A 24,703-nucleotide genomic window follows, 5' to 3' on the forward strand; every position below is an offset into this window, starting at 1 on the left:
ACAGAAAACAATGAGAAGGAGGAGAAAATCAGGTTCCTTCCATTTTTACAATGAAAGACAGTGAAACGTTTTAGAGGTTTCCTCACCTTCACCACCTTCAGGGCTGGAGCCTCCAGCTGACCTCTGAAACGAGAGCACATGTCAGGGTGGAAGAGAGGGCCAAGCTGCCCTCTCACCTAACAGCTCAGAAGGTCCGTAATGAATGGATCCTGAGAGACAGTACTGAGGACCAACTCCCTTAGCTCAGCCACCAAGTCACAGAGGAACTTTCAATCTCACGCTCAGAACTCCCCCATGAACGTTTTGCAGACCAGGCCACGAGCTAAGGAATCCTCTTAATGACTGACAGCACATTTACAGCACAAGGATCGGCTTCTTTGTTTCTCCACAGGTTACAGCTAACTGGTGTGTCACTCCCAAATTCAAGCATAGTGAAACTTTACCTGGCCAAAACTCATTTTGCCAAGAGCTGAAAAGCGACCTGTTCTCCACTCTGAAGGGCAGCTGGACTGTTTAATTAAAAAAAAAATGGTTGCCTAGCCCTAGCCAGTTTGCCTAAGTGGATAGAGCATCAGCCTGCTGACTGAAGGGTTCTGGGTTCGAGTCTGGTCCAGGGCACGAACTTAGGTTGTAGGCTTGATCCCTGGCCCTAGACAGAGCGTGCTTGGGAGCAACCAATCGATGTCTCTGTCTCTCTCCCCCTCCCTTCTACTCTCTTTAAAAATCAATGAAAAAATAACCTTTGATTTAGATTAACAATAAAAATAAAAACTAAAAACGGTCGCCTAACACCGGATTGCTGTGGTTTCCATTCCTTGCCCTGGCATATTCCACGGTAAGGAACCTTGTTTCAAGGTAGGCCATTGTTTCCAGAGCAACCTAGAACTTTGATGCCTCGGACCAAAGTCTGCTACAACGTGCTCAGAACAGAACAATTCATAGACTACAAACCCACTGAACGATCTCTCTCTCTCTCTCTCTCTCTCTCACACACACACACCCGGAAAGGTGGCTGAAGAATCTTTCCTTAACAACCTTTACTTCTAGAATGTGAACAACTAACAATTAAGAGGCCTGAAATGAGTCCCCTCCCAACCCAGGATAACATATAATCCCTCCTGTATGTCCCTTCTCAGGGACGTATGCTTCTTGAGAACTAAGCAGCAGAAAGCAAATGTGGAAGATTGAACATCACTCCTCCTGGGGTGTTTAAGAAACAGCAGAGGAGCCAGTTTTCTTAGGTTCAGAAAAGCCCCTAAGACTCATGGTTAGCCAGATGATGACCACCTGCCTGGAGGAGCGGAGGGATGAAATGAGGTGGTGCGTGTGAAAGAGCTTTTCACACGGCAGAGCACGTGTGGAGGCAGTAACTGCACTAAACTGTAGGCGAGGGAGGAGCTGGAGGGACCCTCCTAAAGCTGGGGCAGCTAATTCTTGCTGGTGACCTGACACCCTCCCTGCTTTCCTCCTGAAGCTGGAACTTGACTCTGCACTAGTGAGGACCTCCTAAAGCCTGGGCAACACACTTTTCTCATAAAGGGTCAGAAAGTATTTCCAGCTCTGAGGACCACATGCTGTATATTGTTTTTACAATTTTTTAAAAATGTAAACGCCACCTTAGCTTGTGGGTAAGAGTGTGTAGACTGGCCCATCTTGAAGGATGGCGAGAGCTTGGACAGTAAGAAAAGGATCCCAACCTGGACCTTCTCTCCTGTGTGAATCAACGACTAGGGTTTAGAGTAAAAAAAACCAACTTGGGCTTCTTGCTCCAAGTCTGTGTCCTAAGAGCCTCCCTGAAGTATTTGTGAAGGGAGAGGATGACACTGTCCCCAGGTATGTCTCAGGGGATTAGAAGCTCATAGGGGACCATCCATCCAAGTGCTAGGAAACCCTTCTCACAACGGGGCTATTCAATAGTCCTTGGGGCAGCTGTGAACAAACCACTGGGCCCAAATGGGGCATGAGTGGAGCGTTGAGAGTGCTCAACCCCCCCCCCCCCCCCTTCTTCAAGGCTTCTAGATCTAGAGTGTTTCTTCTGGCTATGCCATTACTTAAATGGGAAACCTTGGGCAAATTATCTCATTTGGAAAATAGGGTGCTGGTGCCACAGGGAAGTGGCACGGGGTCAACTGGATAAATAGGTGGCATTTGCTCAGCCCAACGTGCCAGTCTTGCTATAGCTCACACCTGGCAGTGGCTTTGCTCTCCCAGCAAGCTCACTTTCACTGGATGTTACACCCTTGGACAGGGCTTGAAAGCTCAGGGACAGGCATGAACAGGTGAGTTGGGATTTGGAATAATGTCCTGGGGGCAGCCAGGAGTTGAGGGGCCAGGTTTGAAGACCCTTGAATGGGGGTTCCTGAGCCCACAGCACTATGATTCAGCAGTGACCGGGGCTGACCTCTGATAATAAAGAGCTGTGTTACCACCCCGTGGCTCTGTAGGAACTGGGATCTGCCACTTCCTGGATTGACTTTTGGGATCTGGAAATGATCACCCTCTCTGGGCTCTGTAGACACTGACTCCTTATCCACTGATGTCCTCCTTTCCCTCAGGTCTCTAAGTTCCCATGTGAGAACAAACCCCTTGGTCCTTTGGCCTCATTGCTCCGTGTCAGGGTCCCCTGCTAGACTCAAAGTTCCAGGAGGGACTGGCCCTCGGCACCACCAAGCAGGCGCTTCCTCAGCATTTGCTCAGTGAAAGACTGTGTTCCTAAGTTATGCACAGGGCAACAGCCAGCACCAGCCGGTGCTCCTGAAAGTCGTTAGGCCCGAGCTGCCTCAGTTGTTGCAGAGGAGATTCCTCTAGCGTCTCAATCTCAACAGGCCTCCATACATAACTTTCCTGTTGCCCGCTGGCCATCTATGTTAGTTTCCACCTTGTGAATCTTCCAGGGCTCATTCTGCTATGGATTTCTAATTTCATTCCACTGTGTTTGGAGAAGACTGTATGGTTTAAATCCTTTCAGATTTACTGAGACTGGTTTTGTGGCCTAGCAAGGGGTCTACCCTGGAGAAGGTTCCTTGTGACTGAGGGGACAGTGCAATCTGCTGGGTCCATCTGTCTGGATATTCTACTGATAACTGAGAGTGCAGTACTGAGGTTTCCAATTGTTATGACTGAATTGTCAATTTCTTCCTTCAGTTCTGCCAATTTTTGCTGCATGTATTTTGGGGCTCTTTTAATGACACCTAAATTTCTTACCTCTTCCAACGACACAGCAAAGCCTCAGGCATCTGGGTCTCCTTAAGAATTTGAATGTTGCTAGGAGCCCTTCCTCAAACCAGGAGCCTCTGGAGATTTAGCCTCACCTCTCAGGGTCCAGGACTGCTTACCAGGACTCTTGGTTCATCCCATACCACTCCTCCTTGCCGTCATACTCCAACCTATCTCTCTGCTGTTTTCTGAGTATGTCAGCACTGTCCCGCTTCAATGTTCTTTTGCCATGTGCTACTCCCAAGGCCTGGGTGCTTTTCCTGCAGGTCCACTCACTGTGGCCTTTCCTGATCACTTCCAGAATGAACCTATGCTCATGCCTATCTCACTGCCCAGAAAGTGGAGGCAGCTCCCCTTAACCCCACCCTTCAGCCTCTCTTGGGCCTCTACCGTTTTGTGTACCACAATCAGAAATGATCTAATGTGTCTGTCTCTAGCCATGATGAGGCCCTACCCTGTCTGTTATCCTCATAGCTCATATGTGCAACACCCAGGACACAGTACACAAAAAACTCTCAAGTATTTATTGCACAAATGGAGTCCATATCCTCCACTATGGCCCCTTGGGAAACCTGAGAAGAAAAGTTGCCTGGCCAAACAAGATTCAGACACTCCTAGACCCCTGACTCCAGGAAACCCTCAAATTTTTGCCCCAAGTCTTTTGAAGAACCACCCACAGACAGGCAATGGGTCTCTTGGTCCAGAAAAACCTGGAGGCCAAGGCCTGGGAAGGAAAACACAGGAAGAATCCCCAACAAGGAGAACCTTCCAAAAACTGCTGGAACCTCCTGTGGAGTATGAAACACCTGAGAAGCAATGAGGAAACTGACATTGGCAACTCTTCTTAAAAAAAAAAAAAAAAAATTAGTGCAAGGACGCAGGAAGACAGAATGTAAGGTGAAGTCATTTCTGCATGCCTTTGGAAATGCTGACTCTTTTAGAAATCCTTCATAGATGTCCATGTGAAGAGCAACCTGCCCTACACCCTGCTGGAGAAGGGCTGAGCTTGCTGTCTGGCAGGAAAAGGTCTGAGGTGCAGCAACTCCCTCTGCCGCGCTCCCCTTCCCCTCAAGGCCAACGCCAGTTCCACCATTTCCCTTGGATGGTAGTCTGGTGGTCTGGACCTCTTCTGTGTCAGAGCAGCGTGGGGGAAACCCTTCATCCCAATCAAGGGAGTGGCTACTCAGGGGTCAGTAGAAAGCAATGCCTGGGACTCCCAACTCCTTGGACCTCAGAAATCTGCAGCCCAAGTTCAAGGATTACCATTACAGAGACTCATATGAGGAGGATTCTAGAGCAGATTTTCAGGATCTGTGCTTCTTAGGGAGAACAGAAGCAGGGTGTAGAAGCCCCATTTTCTGCTCCGCCTCTCTCCACAGTAGAATCCAGTGGAAGAGTCAGTACCCATTTGGGACATCATGATGAAAATATACCCAACTAACACTGACATAAGGAGGCTGAAGAGAAAGTAGAACAAAGATAACCTTTCAACTGATTTCTCTGGCTTCAGGACGGTGTGAACGAATGAAGCAGGTTCACAAAAATGGAAAAGCCCTCTTAGATGGCGGAGGGGCTGTGAGCTGGTAAACACCAGCCTGCAGAAGAATCAAAGGAGCTGCTCACCGTGTGCTTCTGGGCGGCACCGGCAGCCCTCTCCCCTCAGAAGCCACTGGGTCCTCCAGGGAAGCAGTTCATTCTGGGAGGCGTGTAAGACCCTGTCACCAAGTACAAAATCGGGATAATGTCTAACCCAGGATGGGAACATATGCACGGGAAGCTTCTGATTTTTGTATAAAGGATTAAATTGTAAAAATTATGATTATTAGATTTATTATTACCCTCCTCCAAAAAAAAAAACATGGCTCTCATGAGGCTGCCTGGTGTGGCCTCGAGGGAAAAAAAGGTGCCAGGCCAGGGAAGGGGATGGAGCTGGAGACTGTGTTTCAGAACATGAAAGACATAGGCACACAGGAAGTATGCAGAAATGAAAAGCACTGCCTTCCTGACCTCCCAGAAAAGACCAGAAAGCAAGATGAAGTCAAACAAGTTCTTTCCAGAAAACACTGGATGCCACTTGGCCTGCCTGGGCCTCAGTGACTCCAGCCTGGACTGACCAGTTAGAAAGTCCACCTGGCTGTGGGATGAAAAATCAAATAACAGCAGGGCCTACTGCACTGGTCCAGTAGCTCAGTGAAGCGTCGTCCCATACACCAAAAGGTTGCAGGGTTGCTTCCCAGTTAGGGCACATACCTAGATTGTGGGTCAGATCCCTAGCCAGACCATGTATGGGAGGCAACAGATTGATGTTTCTCTCTCACACACGCATCCTTCTTTCTCTCTCTCTCTCTCTCTCTCAAAAAAAAAAAAAAAAAAAAAAAAAAATCAATAAAAACATATCCTTGGGTGAGGATTTTTTTTTTAAAAAAAGCAAAGCCTGATCATGTCCTTGTCTTCATATCAACTATGGGCCAATTTTGTGACTGAGGCAACCAGCTCAGAAATTCTTACTAAAAAAGCTCACTGAAACAAGAAAAACAGAAGTGGCCTCCGAAGACATGAAGTAGGGTGGGGATGGAACAAAAGTCAAATCCTGTGCAGGAGCTGGAAGATGAGGGAAGCTGTCCAGCCAGGGGGCTCGTTCCAGACACTTTCTAAGCTTCTTGGTGGGTCTCATAAACATAGTTTAAGCTCATCAGTGCCTTGGCTTGGAGCTTCAGTCCAGCAGACTTCAGCCAGGACCGGGGCAAGCACGAAGCTGCTCGCTTCTCCTGGATAAGAGAACTGAATCTGAAATGTGGTTTGGGTTTCTTCAAACTGCCTGCTGAGAGCCAGGAAGTCTGATATATAGACTTTTTTCTGGTACTGAGTCTTCCATGGCTAGAGTGCTGATGAGACTGAAAGATGATCAAGGCCCTTTATAACAATTCAGCGAGCCACTATTTGCCATAAAGAGCTCATGCTTTATAGACCCCCAGGGATTGAGGCACAGAGAAGAGACTGAGCATGATGGATGAGACCTGCTGAGTAACCTGTGGGCGGTTTCCTGAACTCTGGTGTGGTACAGAGCAAGATCCAAATTTGTTCTGATGCCAACGCAATGAGTAACCAAGGGAAAAAATCTCAGCCCGAGAAGCCTGGATCAGGTTTCTCTGCCTTGACTTATGCCTTAATTGACCTAAAAACCAAAGTGAACTTTGCTTGAACATGCCCACTCAGTGGGGAAAGTCAACTGACAGGAGCCATTAGCAACCTGCCATGGTTTCCTCTGCAGACAGCCCCACAGAGCGAGCCCTTGGTGAGCCCTCAGAGCTGTCCCCAACTGATATGATGGTGGTGCTGCTGGGACTTGTGACGGAACGGAGGATTTCTGTAGTCACAAATGCTGAAACAGTGAGTGTGTGTGTGTGTGAGATGCAGGCCTTTACGGTTGTGCTCTCCATTCATAAACCACTCCCCCGAGACCTGGCTCCCTCCAATGATGACTTCACAATCCATCCTGAGGTTACCTACTAGAACACTTGACCTTGTATTGGCCAGCCTGGAGAACAACTGAATTTCTTGGGATAAGAGCAGGGGTCCTCAAACTATGGCCCGAGGGCCACATGCAAATACAAATATTGTATTTGTTCCCGTTTTGTTTTTTTACTTCAAAATAAGATATGTGTAGTGTGCATAGGAATTTGTTCATAGTTTTTTTTTAAACTATAGTCCGGCCCTCCAACGGTCTGAGGGACAGTGAACTGGCCCCCTGTTTAAAAAGTTTGAGGACCCCTGGATTAGAGTCTCCAACCCAATGTCCACAAGGACAGTGAAGCCACGTTCCTCAGAGATCAACATTTGGACTGGCCACAGGTGGAAGGTGAAGACCCACCAGTTTTACCAAGTGGGCACTAGAAGTGAGAGGGGCCTGAAATAGCCCACATGAATCTGGTAGAGTAGCTGCCATGACACAATTTCTGCAATCTAGCCGTCTGCTCTTCGCAGTTGGAAACCCTCAACCATCCCAGTTAGAGATGCCTCTAAGTTGTGTTTTTCAAACTAGGCAGCAGAAGGCTTCAGAGTCTCTCAGGCAGGTCCACTTCAAGGTCATCTGTTCTTAGTGCCTGAGAACAGATGACCTGTTCGCAAAGGCTGCAGATAAAATAACTAACAATACCTGACTCAGGAAGAGGTCCCAGGAGCTGCTCTGCCCCCAACCAAAAAAGTGACCACCTCTTAATTATTGCCCTGCCCAGCTCTCTGTCAGGGCTGTGATGCCAGAACACCCTGGCAGTAAGTGCCTCCTGGCTGGAGTCATTACTGAGCTTCTGAGTACACTTCATTATCCCAAACCCACTTCTAGGCCACGAAGGACTGCCTCCCTGTTGTTCCCCACCCATGATAAAAACTACTCCTTTAGCCACCACACACTGATTCCTCTAAATTGTCAAAATATGACTCCAATCTCACCTTGGCCGAACACGGCTTCTTCTTGCGCCTATGGTTTGGTGCCTGTAACTGAATTTTAATGGTTTCCTTAAGAACACAGGGTACTGGTGACGTGACATAGAAGTTGCTAAATGTCTAGGGTTGTGATGCCCTGGAAGGCTGCCTTGCAGTCTGTATGGCAGAGTGGGGTCCTCTGTTTTCTTGTTAAGAGTCATTTTTCAATGTCACGACATTGGGGGTACCTAGAGGATGGAGTTTACAATCCTGAATATATGATGATGTTTACCTTTCCCAACTTATCAAACTCCAAACACTCAAGACATTTCTTGTTCTTGAGAGTTCATAATCTTCTCCACCTATTATCTTCAAAAGCCTTCTTAATACAAAGATAAAGAGCTCAGGGGTTCCCTCTGGATTCAAAGAAGAGTCTTCTCTTCTTCCTGCTTTGATTGAAGACAAGCAGCTCACAGCCTCACCACAGTCCAGACACAATCAGTCTTGCAAAGCAATTTGTGTTAGACATCTCCTCTTCCTACAGATTAAGGAAGCCAGAGCTCCTTGTGTTTCTAAGACACTGATTTGGAAGGCCCGGATTCAGAGAGAGAAAGAAAAAATGGAAGGAAGGAGAAGGGGTCCAATTTGATTTGGAAAGTTCTACCCACTACTCAATTCCTCTTTTGACCCCTCGTGTCTATTTCAGGAAACAGGACTAGCTTTTTGCTATGGGCATATATTTATCCAACTAGACAAGTCTCCATGTAAAGGGGACCTAATTTTCTCTGATTTTTCAGCAGCAGGAATTAAAGAGAGCTGGAGAGATCTTGGACACCTTTTCAGTTATCAGCTGCTTATATTCTAAAGTCTGGATCTGAGGGACTCAGAGGGAAAAGGGCCGGTTTGGGTTGGGACCCCTGGGCCATGGAATGGAGGTGGACTTACCCCTGCCAGTTCTCGTGGAAAAGGAGGAAGCTGGGCTTCAGGAGCGCTGGCTGAAGCGCTAGCGGGGGCAGGAGACTCTAGAGCATGCTCACCAGTTGACTCAGGGTGACCTGGGCCATGGTGGGGAGCCTCAGCCTCCCCCTGAGGCTCCACTCCCGAATCCGACAAGTCTTTTTGCTCTGCAGAGGACTGGGAGCAAAAAAGACAATTTTCCTTCAATGTAAATAAAGGCTGCAACATGGGGCAGGGGATGGGGGCAGGGATCGGAGGCCTAGAGATGGCTCCACCTTCAGCAATTCCTGCCCAGGAGGATGGGCCAAGAAAGAAGGCACAAAGTAAAATGAATGTGGACTTCCTGCTGTTTGACTTTACAAGGAGCTTTAAGGTGTGCAGGAAGTCTGAACCTTTGTTTTCAAAAGTGCAAGGCTTGGCATGGAGCTACTCTGCTTATGGGCCATGAGTGAAGAAAAACACTCCTAGTGACAAAAATGGGGACAGTGCCTCTATCAGAGGGGAATAGGGATGATTACAGATTAATAACACATCTCCTCAAAGATATGATCAGGGAAGCTGCCCTCAGCACCACTTCCATCTGCTAGGAAAGGTGGGGAAGTAGGCCAGGGACACTACACAATCAAGCATAGGCTTTCAGGGCCAAAAGCTTCTGCATCTCACCCTAGTTCTTCCATCAACTTTCAACTTGTTCTGCTTAAACCGGAGATGAAGGAAGAGCTTTTCTCATTTCAGTGAGTGCAGGTGTGGGGTGACTAAAGGACCTGGCAGAGACACAAAAAGCCAGTTTTGTATTGGGGGGAGGGTGGGAGTTTAGCTGGAAGAGGGAGCCCTTTGGCTTGGGATTTCCCCAGGCTCATTCCAAACACCTTGGGCAGGGGCTTATTTGGAAAACAGCCAGGATAAGAGAAAGCTGGCTCCAGGGGTCTTTGTCCTTGAAAGTACAAGGACATTCTTTGAGCTGGTTCTTGGGCTTCTGGGGATTGCTTTAGTGGGCTGAGAGCTCTGTGGCCAAGACTCTTATCTTGAGAAGTGGGTATTAAGTTGGTGTCCTGCAACAAATAGGCTCCAATTCCCAAACCTCCTGCATGGCATCACCCACAAGAAGCCCTTTCTCTTACTTTGTGAACTAAATGACCACAGGCTACCCTATCCAGCCACCCTGCTGACGCTGCTGTGTTTCTTCTGGGTGTGAAGTATCTGAGATCTCTTTAGATAGGTGTTGGGGCTATTTTTTTAACATGTGAGCCTTTTGGATGAAAGGTGCTATATAAAAAAGATTTAAGAGAACTTTCCAACATTCTTAGGAAAGCAATAGCAACGCAATGTTAACTCATGCACACATCTAAAAAGCCACCAAAAGCAACCCTTCCTATCTAGGGAAGATCCAGACTGAAAGACCTTCCCAAACTGTTCCTCTAACCTTTCTGGGGCACCAAGGTCAGTTTGCCCACTAGTCGGCTGCTGCTTTATGGTTAGAAATTTAACACCCACCAAAAGAAAATTAAACCCAGAGCTTTGTGGGAAACTGCCTATCTCTCTAATTAGAACCAGTTGGGTTTTTTTTCCTTTAAATCCCTGCTTTTAAATGTCAGTGCTTCCTTTCAAATGGGAAGTTGAGGTGAACTTAGTATCAATTAATTCATGACATCTGGGCAAAACAATTTACTGAGGATTATGAGCAGGTTCTAGAATCTAGCTTGTAAAAGTAGAAACCGCCCTGACCGGTTTGGCTCAGTGGATGGAGCGTCCGCCTGCGGACTCAAGGGTCCCGGTCAAGGGCATGTACCTTGGTTGCGTGCACCCCCAGTGGGGGGTGTTCAGGAGGCGGCTGATCAATGTTTCTCTCTCATCGATGTTTCTAACTCTCTATCCCTCTCTCTTCCTCTCTGTAAAAAATCAATAAAATATATTTAAAAAAAAAAAGTAGAAACCAAATGTATACAGTATCTACTGAGCTGATTGTTGATGCTTCTACTTAGTTGCTTTCTTATTTATTCACAATTCGTCTACTCTCATATATATTTTTTAAAAATCTCTGCTTTTAAAACATAAATGTTCAAATGTCCTCATAGCATGGTGGACTCAAGATGACCAAAAAGAAATACAAAAGTTGTTCCAGCATTTTTCTCCTTGGGTCCGAGTGTTTCTGTTGGACAAGAAAGTCTAAAGAACCAAGATAGGACCTGTAGTTTTTTTAACATGTTTATTAAAATCAGACATCAGATCCAGACCCTAGATCATATATCCTAAACTATATGTGGCTGACAAAAATAACAAACAAAATAAAAACATGCACATAGGGTATACTTGTTACACCAACAATAAGCTTCAAAACTAGGTCTAAACATACTATACCGCATTTTCAGCAACCCCGGAGTTCCTGCTTATAAGCATTTTCAGCAATAGCGGACTTTCTGCTCATAAGCATTTCTGTTCCTGCTTTCTGTCTTGTTACCAAATGGGCATCATCTTGCCAGTGCAACCGCAATACCACCCCCCTTCGGATTAACAAATGTTTGGAAGATAAACTAACTGAAAGAAACATTAAAACAAAGTTTTATTGATTTTAGAGAGGGAGAAAGAGGGAGGGAGAGAAACATTGATATGAGAGAGAAATATCAATTGGTTGCCTCAAGTATGCATGGAACCCGCACCCTGGGCATGTGCCCTAACCGAGAATTGAACAAAAGACCTTTCGGTGCATGGTACAGGGGACAACGCTCAACCAACTGAGCCACACTGGCCAGGGCTGAAAGAAACATTTAATTATCACATACAATAAGACAACCTACTGAATGAGATTCAAATTCTCTATACATTAAAAAGAAAAAAAAAAATTGCGTCTATTCAAGGCAGTTAATAAAAGGTTTTGTTTTTGCTTTAAAAACACAAATGCATGTAGCCCTGGCCAGTGTGGCTCAGTTGGTAATCCTGTACACTGAAAGAATGCAGTTAGATTTTAGGTCAGGGCACCTATTTAGACTATAGGTTCAGTCCCAGGTTGGGGTCCCAGGTTGGGGCAAGTATAAGAGGCAACCAATCAATGTTTTTTTTCCCCTCTCTCAAATCAATAAACATATCCTTGGGTGAGGCTTAAAATTTAAAAAACAAACAACTCATTAAGAAAACCACACAAATGCATGTAAACACAAGCATTCTGTGAAGAGCACCACCTTGAGGAAGCCTGGAGACATGGATGGCAGTAAAGACAATGCTTGTGCATTAGGACTGGAGTTCAGACTGTGGAAGGCTTTCTCTAACTGGGACAACAGGAGGATTTGACAACTTGACCTGTTTGCCACCAGCAGGCCACTAATAACAATTTGTAGTTTGCTATGAACACACGGACCATCAATGGAACTGATATAAAATGTTGTGTGGCTTTACTACCAAACAAAAACACCTAGCTGGCAGCTTATTTGTTTTTAAAATTTCAAATCTTTTATCCCAACAATAGCTGGGCCTGTGGTGTGCTCTCCTTTGAATGGGGTTGAGGGACAGGGGCTCTTTGAAACACACCCATTGGATGGTTTAGAGACTGTTTACTGACAAGGAAGTTAGTGGCCTCACAGTGACAATGGGAATACTTGATCTATGTGGATCAAGAAGTGGCTCAAAAAATAGCTATAAGGGACATTTTGGTGACAATTAGGACAAATTATATATTGGAGGAGACTTCTGAATGGTCATTTTCTTATGGGTGACAATGACACTGGGGCCATGGAGAGGAATGACACACTATTCCTAGGCAACACCTGCAGAAGTATTTAGAGGGGAACATCAGATGGGAGCAAATTACAGTTGAGTGCTTTCAGCATTTATGACAAAGATGTTAACAGTGAAGCCAGGTGAAGAATACCTGTGTCTTCGGTACTGTTTTTCCATCTTATCTGATAATTTGAAAATTTCAAAATAAAACGTCGAAGAGAAAGAGGATAAGAGTGTGCTCAGAAAAAAGCAGCCCCAACAGTCTTTTCCCAGTTCTGCTTTTGCAGTATGAGAAGGGACTGGGGCAGAAAGAAAGAATGAAACTGGAAGACTCTCAAACTCTTACTTTGGCAAGAAGTCTTGTGGATGATCCTTGAAGACCTGCCCTTCCGTCTTTCTTGAAATGGGAAGTTAAAGGGAAACAAAGCTACCTGATTACTGTTTACTTTCCACCTTACTCTTGTGCTGTCATAAACAATAGAGAAAGAAAAGATTCTGAGTCCATTTAGCCACTATCTATCTACCTGACAGCTCAGAAAGCACCCCTAAAGGACAGTCACAAAGGCTTTTCCAGCTTCTGCTGTTAAACAGAGAGGCTTCCCACACCCTTTCGATGATCTTGGGACAGAAATGGAGAGCTGAATTCTGAAAAGCTGCAGATCAGTTATTTTTAGAAGCCCATTAGTGTTGGCTCTGAGTCAGTATTGTGATAAGAACTACATTTGTATATTTTAAGTTGATGATGACCATCTTCCTAGCTACTCTTCTGGTTCAGTCATCCATTTACATAATTTACCTTAACTTTATGAAGGCAATACATGTAAGTTATCCTTTGGATTACAAAGCAACAGAACCAGAAGGAAAGGGGAGTGGGAGGAGATAGCAGAGGATAAATGGTGATAAAAGGAGACTTGCCTTGGCGTGGTGAACATATACAATACAATACAATACAATATACAGATGATGTATTATAGAATTGTACAACTGAAACCTATATAATTTTATTAACCAATGTCACCCCATAAATTCAATAAAAAAGTAAAAAAACCTAACTAAACCAAAAAACCAAAGCAGAAACCACCTCAACTGTGAAAACAGTAATAAAACAGGAATTAATTTTAAAAGCATTTTAAATTCAGCCAAACATTTATTGCATTTTAGTTTTTCATCCTGCCAGCTGTCCAAAAGTCCTCAGGTTTAAAGAACTATTAATTCCTAGTGCTCATTTTAAATTCAGGGTCGGCAAATTTTTCTGTAAAGGGCCAGAAACTAAATATTTTTGACTTTGCAGGCCATGGGTCTGGGTCCAAATTACTTCACTCTGTTGTTACAGTGTGAAATCTGCCTCAGTAACTATGAAGGGGATAGGCATGGCTGTGTACCAATAAAACTTTATTTACAAAAATAAGCAGCGGTGCCAGGCCTTAGTTTGCTGACCCCCATTTTAAGCTAAAATGATTCAAATGATGGTCGCAATAAAACTCAAAATGCTAGAAAACCCCGACTTAATGAAAAACCTCAGAAGCGACTACATTTAAAAGAGAAACCAAATACATCCATTTCTAAAAAGCTACAGGAAACACATCAGCCTTTCAGTGACTGACCCTTTTCCAAAGGAGGGATGATTAAAAACACAGGTAACTAAGCTGTATGTATGTGTCAGGGCCCAGGGGAGAGGAGACAGCAGAGGTTGAGGTATCTTGAAAATACCACCTGGAAAGCCAAAACAAAATGGGAAGAACATTTCCTCAGGTTAGGCTATTCTTTCTTCAGCAAAGAATTAACAATGGGGATGTTTAATGTGAGAACAAGCCTAGAAGATAAAATCCTGCCAAAACAGAAGGCTCCAGTGCAAGAGGGTGTGGGTTTAGGGCCCCTCTCCCTCCTGTCCCCTCAGTACATAAGCTTTCTTCCTGGCATAGCACCTAAATGTTTTCCAGGAAACTGGGCTGCACAGAAAGAAAAGTCTGTCCTTCTCAGACCAAAGGACAAAGTCTACAAAGCAGTAGCTGGACTGCTGGGAGTGTCAAATCACCAGACTAGCTGTCCCAACCTCTGAGCCGGCCACCTTGCCGAGGAACTGGGGATCCGCCAGAGCACCCGGCCTGTGGATCCCCAGCCCTGAGCCAATTCTCAAATTCTCTTCTTATCAACAAGATTACAAATGGATTTCAGGACACACTTGGTCTCTGAAATCTTGCCATGGGCATTAAATTATCTGTTGTCCTGGGCCCTGGGTGGGGCGGGATCATCCACGTTTTTGACAACTAGAGGGAGTCCTCACATCAGCTTGGGAAGCATCGCCACAAAACATCAACTAACTTTGGACACAATCCCAACCTTCCATACTGATTTATCAGGTAAGGATATAAAACCTGTGGCTTCAAGACAAACAACATGCAAAGGTAGATATGCAACTGATGTACCAATCAGGCCTTTGACAGGCTGCCAGCTCATCACTATGAATTAGACAAGGTATTTCCAACAACAATGTGACCAAGACATTTAAAATCTAAGAAGAGGAAGCAACCCAAGAAAGATGGGTGGTAAATATACACTCCAAGTCAACTAATAATTATTCTAAATGCATTTATGCCTTGTTGGTTGGGGCCAAAAGATGTCTCTAAAATCTTTAAAGGTCCTGTTTTCCTCTGTAACCACCATTGCTCTCTCTCCTTCTCGCTTCCCTTCCCCCCACTTTCTCTCCCACCTTGTCCCTCCTCCTCTCCCTCCTCTCCGTCCTTCAACCTTTTTTCTCCTACTAATTTTCCTAATGTACAGTATTTCTAAATCAAATCATTAGGAATGAGGAGAAAGTTTTCTACCACCGTTTTTTAAAGCAGGGTCTCTGAACCCTTTCCACACACACCTATCTCAACCATTCGCCATGGTAACCTAAAGCCACTGGACCTTTTTCCTCCAAGCTCAATGTGAAGGCTTAAAGGGCAGAAGTCTCCTTTGCTATGTGACCTGGGGAGAGAGAGCTCTAGGAGAAAACAAATGTGAAGAGAGAACATACCAGCCCCTTACCTTTTGTCCTTTATCCTTCTGAAACACAAAGACGGGCGGAGCAATGGCAGGTTTTTCTGCAAAAAGAAAAATTGGTGTTTTTCCCCCCAACACTATTTCATACAGTAAACAAAGCTATAATTATAAGTTAAAAATAAAAAACAAACCCATATAAAATTAGTAACCCCAAAGGACATCAAATCACCTAGAAAATACTTTCATTACGAGGAGGTGTGGGGTTTCAGTTTGTGACAATTCAACACTTAATGGTAGGATACGTATGCATATTATACACCAATAAAAAGGCTTTAAGACTCACTTAGGCCTGATCAAGGGAGAGCGGTGGGGAGTGTGGGGAGTGTGATGAGCTGCAATACATTGGAGGTGGCAGCTATTCAATGCCACCAACTGTGGTTCTGAAGGAATTCAGCTCAGGTAAGTCAAATCTTTATATGGCATCTCCTGAATTTCAAATGCTGGAGACTAGTTTAGGGTTGGTTATTTTTTTTTAATCTGCAGGTCAGCTGAGGCCAGGGGGCAACCAGTTTGCAATCTCTGTCCACACCGGGGGCCCTCAAACTTTTTAAACAGGAGGCCAGTTCACTGTCACTCAGACCGTTGGAGGGCCGGACTATAATTTAAAAAAAAACTATGAACAAATTCCTATGCATACTGCACATATCTTATTTTGAAGTAAAAAAACAAAACAGGAACAAATACAGTATTTGTATTTGCATGTGGCCCGCGGGCCGTAGTTTGAGGACCCCTGGTCCACACAGCTCATGCTTGTTGGAGAACCCCGGCCCACATTCCACCTGGTTCTCTAAGTGAGCAGCCATTAACAAAAAAAGAATTTATGGACTTGCAAAAGTCTGAGAGTCCATCTTGCATGTCTGCTGAAGGAAAAGACCCTTTGGGATGCCCTGTCAGGGCTATGCCGCCTATTTTCTCAGGCAATACCATGTATCTCCTATCCAGGGGCAGCCCAGGAAGCCTCTGCGGCCAGCTAGGGGATTGTAACCGAGGACCACCTTAACCCATGGGGGAGGCCCCTCATCGTTTTGGACCTGAGCATGTGGCTCTGGGTGTGCTCATGAACCCTGTGGGGTGTGTTTAGGGTCTCCTTCAGCATCCAAGGGCCGAGAGAGGAGGGAGGCCAGGGGAGTCATGAATTTGGGGAGCATCTGCACAGTCCTGCTGTCAGAGCCTCCAGTCATAGGAGACTTAGATTAACCAGGAACCTACATTCACACAGCTTTGCCCCAGCAGGACTGCTAGGTAGGAGGAGGACACGGTTCGCAGTTCATAAGAGTGCTCATATAGGGAGCTGGTAGAGTGTCTGGTCTAGAGTGTTAGGGAAATATCCCTGAGATGAGGTTGCTGTGCTGAAGTCTCAAGGAGAAAAGCCTGGCAGGGAGAGTGGCAGGTGTGAAGGCACGGAGCCCAGGGGCAGATGGTGGCCATGCCAAGGATTTGGGAAGTGGTGCAAAAGGAGTGGGGGAGGCATGGTGGTTGGTTTAGGTTTAAAATGAGAAGTGTGGGGAAGAGGCCATGTGAAGAGACCAGTTAGGAGGTGACAGCGATTACCCACAATAGAAACGAGGTGAAGAGGAAGTTTGAGGAGGAAAAAGGACAAGACCGAGACAAAAACCAAAAGGATCCTGTTCCACTCCCCATCTCTTCAAACTCCCCCTTCTTGGAGAAGCAGGACAGGCTCCAGTCTTCACTTTGAGGCAATGGCCCACTGATGGTGACCATTCCTACTGCCACGCTCATTGAAGCGGCACCATAACCGAGTTAGATTCACAACAGTCCTCACTGTGCACAGCCCACAGTGGACACGGGTGAATGACATGTATGAGACCAAAGTGCTAAAGGGAGGAGAATAAGGGTCACCATCAAGTTTTCCATGCTACCCTAAGCAGTCATCTCCTGGCACAGTGCATAGTTGCTGTCTGACAAACCAGGATGGGTGGATGAATGAATGAATGGACAGGCCTATGCTAGACAATAAATGACAGCAAAGAAATGCTGGAGGGACTCTGGGGATGGCAGCAGCTTATTTACACTTGTCTACTACAGGAAATCCCAGAGACGTTCTGGTGCTGCCCTATAAACCACAAACCCAGCACGAAGGGCTGGAGGTCCAGGCTCCCGCCTCGCTTCTGTCTTCAACTCCTGGCCAGCAACAAGGCACTGAGGTGCACAGGGAGAAGCCAGGGTTTTGGCCAGCCCAGCACCCCAACCCCTCATTTTCTTCAGGGAAGCATTCCTCCCCCACCTCTGTGTTTCAGATGGAGCCTCGTCCTGGCTCCAGGCCTAAGAAGTACTGCAGGCCCTTACCCCAGGGAACACTGTGACCCTTGAATAAGGCCAGGCTGCTGATGGTGAATGAGATTCAAGTCCAGGAATTTTGTTGGAGCTACTGGGGAAGGGGAGCTCTCTCTCTGCTGAGCTGGTGGGAGGTAACCCTGTCATCAAAAGAGACCTTAGACTAGAGCCAATCCAACAGGAAGCAGGGGAGGAAACTGAATCCCATCGCTGGAGGCCCAGGGTCCAGCTAGCCCACAGCTAACCCCACCCCCAAGACTTTTCAGCTAAGTCAACAGAAGCTGATTTTTGTGTAAGGTACTCTGAGCTTGATTTCTGCCCCTTGTCTCCAACAGCCTCCAGCCCGAGAGGTTGCAGACTTCACTAAACTCATGCTATACTTCCTAGGAGAAACCTTGGACTGGCCTCACAGCAGAAATCAACAGCTGATACACTATGTATTTATGGGTTTATGGTCTCTTTCCCCTACTAAGATGCCAACTCTAGGAGACTGGAGACTGCCGGTTCCCCCTCCCTGTCCTGTGGTGTGACAACATTACTTGGCAACCAGAAGGGAGTCAACAAATATCTGATGAAGGGATGAGCAAGGGGAGAGGGCACTACAGAAAACGACAGCCAGGCTAGATGAAGAGAGACTAGATGAAGAGAGAACCATTTGGACAGCAGAGGAAGAACTTTCTGATCTGCAGGCACAAAGGAGGGTAACTGCGGGCAGCCTGGGACAGGACAGGACAGGACCATGTGGCAAGGTCCAGGCATTAGCTGGGAGAGGTCCCATCTGAAGAACAATTCTGTACCACAACTGGCATGTTGCTAAGCTGGGGCAGTGAGAGGTTATGGAGGGGACCATGGGGTCTGAGCTCTGAAATCAGCCACCCAAAGAACAGGATCACCAGCTGAGATTCAAACAGATCCACCCTTGCCACCACCATCTCAGTTCAGACCTTTTTTGTCTCTATTTTTACCTCCTTAAGTCCGGCTTTTGCAGAGCAGCCAGAACCATGGTGTGAAACACATGCTTAAAACTCTGCAGTGCCCTCCCAGACTAGGGTTGGAGCTCCTTCACACAGGCCATCCCCACCTGACATTACTGTGGCACTGTCCCTTGTACACCCCATGCTTCTGTCACACTTCTGGACTTCTGCCTGATTTAGTCCCTCCACCTAGAACACTATTCTCACTTTCTCTTCCCTTAGTCAACACTCATTCATGTATAGATACCATCTCCTTCAGGAAGCCCCTAGTTTGAACTGTGCTCCCAAAGCATGCTCTGGTTTATATCCTGCATTGATCCTACCTAGGCTACTTGTCAAGGAGACTGGGAGACTACTGACACAGCATCCAAAACAGCTCTGCATCCCCAGCCTGCCACCCAATGTACATCATATAAGATCATTCAATAAATGTTCGAACTAAACTCCCTCTGTACTTCTTCATGTGCATAACACTAGCTGCTATGTAATCACAAATACCTATTAAACCCTTATTCCATGCAAGGCATCACGGGAAAAATGGGAACAAGCTGGGGGCAGAAAACTTTAGGGTAAAACACCCAATTTAAAGGGAGGAGTGTGTTTGTATACAAGGCCCGGAGCTTGCAGTGGGTTATTTATCTGCTCACTGGCAGCATCTACCCCAGGAATATAAACTCCACATAAGTGAGGTCTTTGTTGTGTTCACAACAATATCTTAAGAACCACACATGAAATATATGCTCACTAAGCAGTTACAGAGTAAATGAAATGTCCTTCATTGTCCCCATGACTAGGACTGGGGAAGCGGCAAGTGCTTTGACAGCCCACCTGGGGTACCACTGGGACCCCCCACTGAGGGTAGGTTTGGCAGTCATGACAAACACAACCACTGTACTAAAACGTAACAATGAACTTTAGCCAGTCAGCTCTCCACCAAACAAAGCATCAGAGTTACACATATTTCATTTCCACTCAGCTCCAATAAGACCAGAAGTCCATAAATTGCAAATTAGTACTGATAGTACAAAATAACGATATGCACCCCTTCCAAGTAGGATGGTTCTGCACTTATCAGAGTAGTCACAGATGGTTTTTAAAAACTGTCCCCATCACCAAACAGTTTCTGGTTGTCAAGCAATGAGGCTTCTATGATCTGCTTGAACTCCTAGCCCAGACAGCAGAAATTTCTAGAGACCCAGGCCACCACAAAGACCTAAGATATTACAATGTTAATCACATGCAGACGATTCAATTCAGATTCTGCCAATCAGGTGTTTTTGTTCTGTGAGATGCTCCCTGATGAAATTAGTTTGTAAAAAAGCAGCTCAGCCGGAGCATTAGCTTGACACATCAGCACAGGAAGGGTTAAGAAAATAAAGGGTGGCCCTAGCCCCGTGGTTGGCAAACTGCGGCTCGAGAGTCACATGCGAGCCACATGCGGCTCTTTGGCCCCTTGAGTGTGGCTCTTCCACAAAATACCGACTTCTGAGCATGGGCCACGAAGTTTCAATCGCACTGTACATGCGTGGCCACATATGGTATTTTGTGGAAGAGCCACACCCAAGGGGCCAAAGAGCCACATGTGGCTCGTGAGCCGCAGTATGCCGAGCCGCAGTTTGCCGACCACTACCCTAGCCGGTTTGGCTCAGGGAATAGAGCATCAGCCTTCGGACTGAAGGGTCCAGGGCTCTATTCCAGTCAAGGGCACCTATCTCGTATCTTGGTTGTAGGGTCCTCCCAGGCCTGGGCCCTCATGCAGGAGGCAACCAATCGATGTGTTTCTCTCACATTGATATTTCTCTCTATCTTTCCTTCTCTTTTCCACTCTCACTAAAAATCAATGGAGAAATATCTTTGGGTGAGGAAAAGAAAAAAATCCCTAGCTGGTTTGGCTCAGTGGCTAGAGCGTCGGCCTGTGAACTGAAGGGTACCAGGTTAGATTCTGGTCAAGGGTACATGACTTGGTTGTAGGCTCAATCCTCTTGGAAATGAATAAAAATAAAAAATTAATAAAAAAAAGAAAACCAACAATGCCCTGGCTAGTGTGCACAATGGTTAGAGCTTTGGCCCGGGCACAGGTTCGATTCCTGGTCAAGGGCATGCATTTGGGTTGCAGGTTTGATCCCCAGCTAGGCGCCATGTAGGAGGCAACCAATCAATGTGTCTCTCTCACACTGATGTCTCTCTTCCTCCCTCTCTCCCTTCCACTTTCTTTAAAAAAGAAATCAATGGAAAAAATATCCTCGGGTGAGGAGTAACAAAAAAGAGAAAGAAAACAGTAAAGAAATCTGTTTAACCAAATATTGCCCAAAGTTGTTTGACCAGGGAAGCCTCCCTTCCTAGAACACCTTCAGACAAGGCTTGAGAACTGTGTTCCATGGGTGACTATGGCACATGCTAGTGTGTGCAGTGGGATGGGATTCAGAGCCCCCAAGTCACCTCAAACAATAGCCCCACCTCTGGGTGGCAAAGGCTCTACTGTCTGGGATGTGTCTGGTACTTCGGCCTCACAGCAGCTTTCTAAGTGCTACATGACAAGTCCAAGATGGCTACTGCTCAATTCAAATGCCTCCTGCATCCTTTTCCAAGTGACCTTCCTCAGCTGTCCACCAGCTCAAGCCCAACTGTGATCCCAGATAACGATCACAACCCAGTGGAGCAAAGTTCAGGCCTAGGCAAACTGTGTGGAGGGAGCGGGTCTCATTGGCCAGAAGCTGTAAGGAGCGAGCCCCTGATGACATCCTGGCACACAGCACCAGCTTTCCCTCTGTACTCTGTCATCCTCCATCTAACTGTGAAGTTCAGATGCAAAATGGTTCAGCCCAGTTCTGATCTCCAAGGGCAGGGTCTGTGTATTGAATCTAGTCTTTGCAGTCCCTGTGATGGGCACGGATAGTTTAAGTCCAGGCACAGAAAGATGCCAATTTCGGCTCTCAGGGCCCTGCTTCCAGAGGCATTGCTGACATGACTATGACTGTCAGGGTGCTTCGCCCAGTCATTCCAGCCTGGGACCCACTTCCCCAGCTACACCACTTGCTATGTTCACAGATTCAATCATAACATTCATTGGCAACTACAACCTTCAACAATTCCACACACCCAAGTACCCACTTGTGTGCCAGGCATCATACTGGCTTCCAAAGTGTGATGGTGACACAGAGACATGTCCCCTGCCTCCCAGAACATGATGTCAGACTTAGTTGAATGTTATGACACAGGGTGCACAGAAGGGACTTACAGCACAGAGCTTGTGGTGAGCACTCAAGGTGGTGAGCCTGCAAAAAAGGGAGTGAATTGGGGAGAGCTTCTTGGAGAAAGTGCCATTTAAGTGGAAGGACGAACAGCATTTAACCAGGTAACCTGGAGCAGGGAGAAATGAGGCAGCAGAGAGCAAGGAGCACTGGATATACCTGAAGGTTAAGGTGGCACCAGTAGACAGACTTCAGACCCTTAAGGACAGTTGGGAAAGCAGACCACTGAAGCCCAGGGCGATAGAAGTAAAAGGCACACTCTTCCTTCGCTAGATCTGAGGTCTGCACGTTCACATGACACGTTTGAGCATAGTTCCTGGAAGGTAAGCACCAATCACACTCAGGCAGTTCCTTTTTTTTTAAAACACACCTTTATTGTTGAGAATATTACAGGTCTTGCCCTCCCTCCCCCCGCCCCTTTCTACCCAGTTCCTGCCCACCCTAGGCCTTCACTACCCTATTGTCTGTGTCCATAACGTAATGCATATATAGGTTCTTTGGTTAATCTCTTCTGGTTCCCCATCCCTTCCCTCTGAGATTTTTCAGTCTGTTTTGTTCCACATTTCTATGACTCCGGTTCTATTTTATTTATCAGTTTATTTTGTTCATTAGATTCCCTGCTCATTTAATTTTGATTTTTAGATTCAATTGTTGATAGATATGCGTATCTTTTATTTGTTCTTCTTCTTAAAGAAGACCCTTTGACATTTCATCTAATACTGGTTTGGTGGTGGTGAACTCCTTTAGCTTTTCCTTGTCTGGGAAGCTCTTTATCTGACCTTTAATTCTAAATGATAGCTTTTCTGGGTAATCTTGGTTGTAGATCCTTGCATTTAATCACTTTGAATATTTCTTGTCACTGCCTTCTGGCCTGCTAAGTTTCTATTGAAAAATCAGCTGATAGTCTTATGGGAGCTCCCTTGTAACTAACTGCTTTTCTCTTGCTGCTTTTAAGAGTCTCTGCCTTTAACCTTTGGCATTTTTAAAATGATGTATCTTGGTGTGGGCCTCTTTGGGTTCATCTTGCTTGGAACTCTGTGCTTCCTGGACTTGTATGGCTATTTCTTTCACCAGGTAAGGGAAGTTTTTTTTTGTCACTTTTTTTCAAATAGGTTTTTGATTTCCTTCTCAAATGCCCATGATGCAAATGTTGGTTTGCTTAACGTTGTCCCAGAGGCTCCTTATACTATCTTCATATTTTTGTTTTCTTTTTCTGTTCTGATTGGGTGTTTTTTGCTTCCTGATATTCCAAATTCTTGATTTGGTTCTTGGCATCCTCTACTGTTGATCCCTGTAAATTATTCTTTATTTCAGTTATTGTATATTTCATTTCCGACTGACCCTTTTTTCTGTTGATGTTCTCACAAAGTTCTTTAAATTCTCACTACGTTTCTTGAAGTTCTTATTAAGTTTCTTGAGTATCCTTATAACCATTGGTAGTTTCCTTGCTTCCATTTAATTTAGTTATTTTTCTAAACATTTCTCCTGTCCTTTCATTTGTGACATGTTTGTCTCTGCATTCTGGCTGCTTCCCTGTGTTTGTTTCTATGTATTAGGTAGATCTGCTATGACTCTGGGACTTGGTAGAGTCACCTTGTGTAAAGTAGGTGTCCTGGAGAGCCCAGTGGCTCAGCTAGATTTCAGGTGGTTCTGAATGATGGTTGTTCTGTATTTTAGTTGTAAATTTTGATGTGAGGCAGTTCCTTTCTTCAGGAAATGAGCCAAAGGTGGCTTGAAAGATGGTGGGGATCCCTGAGATGCAGACTCCCTCCTCACTCAAGGAGCCTACAGGGAAGTAGGTTTCTGGGCGGGAAGGTTTCCAAGGATGTTGTCCTTCTCCTAAAGCAGAAACTACTGGGGCCCCGGAACCTAGAGAAAGTCCTCAGATGGCTTAGGTGCAAGAGTGGAAAGCACTAAAAGTCCCACCCCAAAAGTCAGGTCCATAATTTTAGTTTACAATGTCTTTGACAGGGAGAGGGCTCATAAACTACCTCCTCTAATAGTGGGTAAGGAGGGTCAACAGGAGGAGAATTTTTTTTTTTATAAATATATTTTGCCCTAACCGGTTTGGCTCAGTGGATAGAGCGTCATCCTGCGGACTCAAGGGTCCCAGGTTCAATTCCAGTCAAGGGCATGTACCTTGGTTGCAGGCACATGTCCAGTAGGGAGTGTGCAGGAGGCAGCTGATTGATGTTTCTCTCTCATCGATGTTTCTAACTCTCCCTTCCTCTCTGTAAAAAAATCAATAAAATACATTAAAAAAATAAAAAAAATATATTTTTATTGATTTGAGAGAGGAAGGGAGAGGGAGAGAGAGATAGAAACATCAATGATGAGAATCACTGATTGGCTGCCTCCTGCACACCCCCTACTGGGGATTGAGCCCGTATCCCAGCCATGTGCCCTTGACCGGAACTGACCCTGGGACCCTTCAGTCCACAGGCTGACGCTATCCACTGAGCCAAACCAGCTAGGGAGGAGGAGAAAAGTTTTAAACAGCCTCACACTGGAGAGAATTAAAATAGTGGGCTTCCTAATACCACCCCTAATAGTAGGCCAGGGACTGGATTCAAGGGTTTTATCTGTGCCTTCATTGCTCAGAGATTGACTGCTGGAAAACCCTTAAGATTAAAGGAGTTATGTGTATATTTCAGAGGCAGCAAGGAAGGTGGATGAAGAGGGGCACTGCCCCAAAGCCAGTCTAAGAAGGAAGAACCCCAAAGGAAAGGGTGGCTGAGGAAAGGAGGCAGAGTCCTTGCTACAAGCAAGGAATGGAGAGCCAGGATTTCACTTGGACCCCAAAGGTGGCTCTGGGTGGAATAGTGTTTTCCA

The 24,703-nt window shown here is 45.8% G+C and overlaps 1 protein-coding gene across 18 annotated transcripts in view; it reads right to left on the minus strand.

Moving 5' to 3' along the window:
- RANBP3 (RAN binding protein 3) overlaps positions 1-24,703 on the minus strand; it is a 62,649-nt gene that overhangs the window by 23,105 nt on the left and 14,841 nt on the right. For 8 of the 18 annotated variants that reach the window (XM_036312079.1, XM_036312070.1, XM_036312078.1 and 5 more), the window contains exons 2-5: positions 15,337-15,392; positions 8,584-8,772; positions 7,666-7,713; positions 87-123 (exon numbers count right to left, since the gene is read on the minus strand). In XM_036312079.1, coding sequence (XP_036167972.1) covers positions 87-123; positions 7,666-7,713; positions 8,584-8,772; positions 15,337-15,392 — 330 coding nt within the window. Of the gene's footprint in view, positions 1-86; positions 124-7,665; positions 7,714-8,583; positions 8,773-10,953; positions 11,215-15,336; positions 15,393-24,703 lie in introns of those variants that run through there. The other 10 variants (XM_036312076.1, XM_036312069.1, XM_036312077.1 and 7 more) reach the window with 4 other exon arrangements.

This window comes from Myotis myotis, unplaced genomic scaffold, assembly GCF_014108235.1.
Source record: "Myotis myotis isolate mMyoMyo1 unplaced genomic scaffold, mMyoMyo1.p scaffold_m19_p_6, whole genome shotgun sequence".
NCBI lineage: Eukaryota > Metazoa > Chordata > Mammalia > Chiroptera > Vespertilionidae > Myotis > Myotis myotis.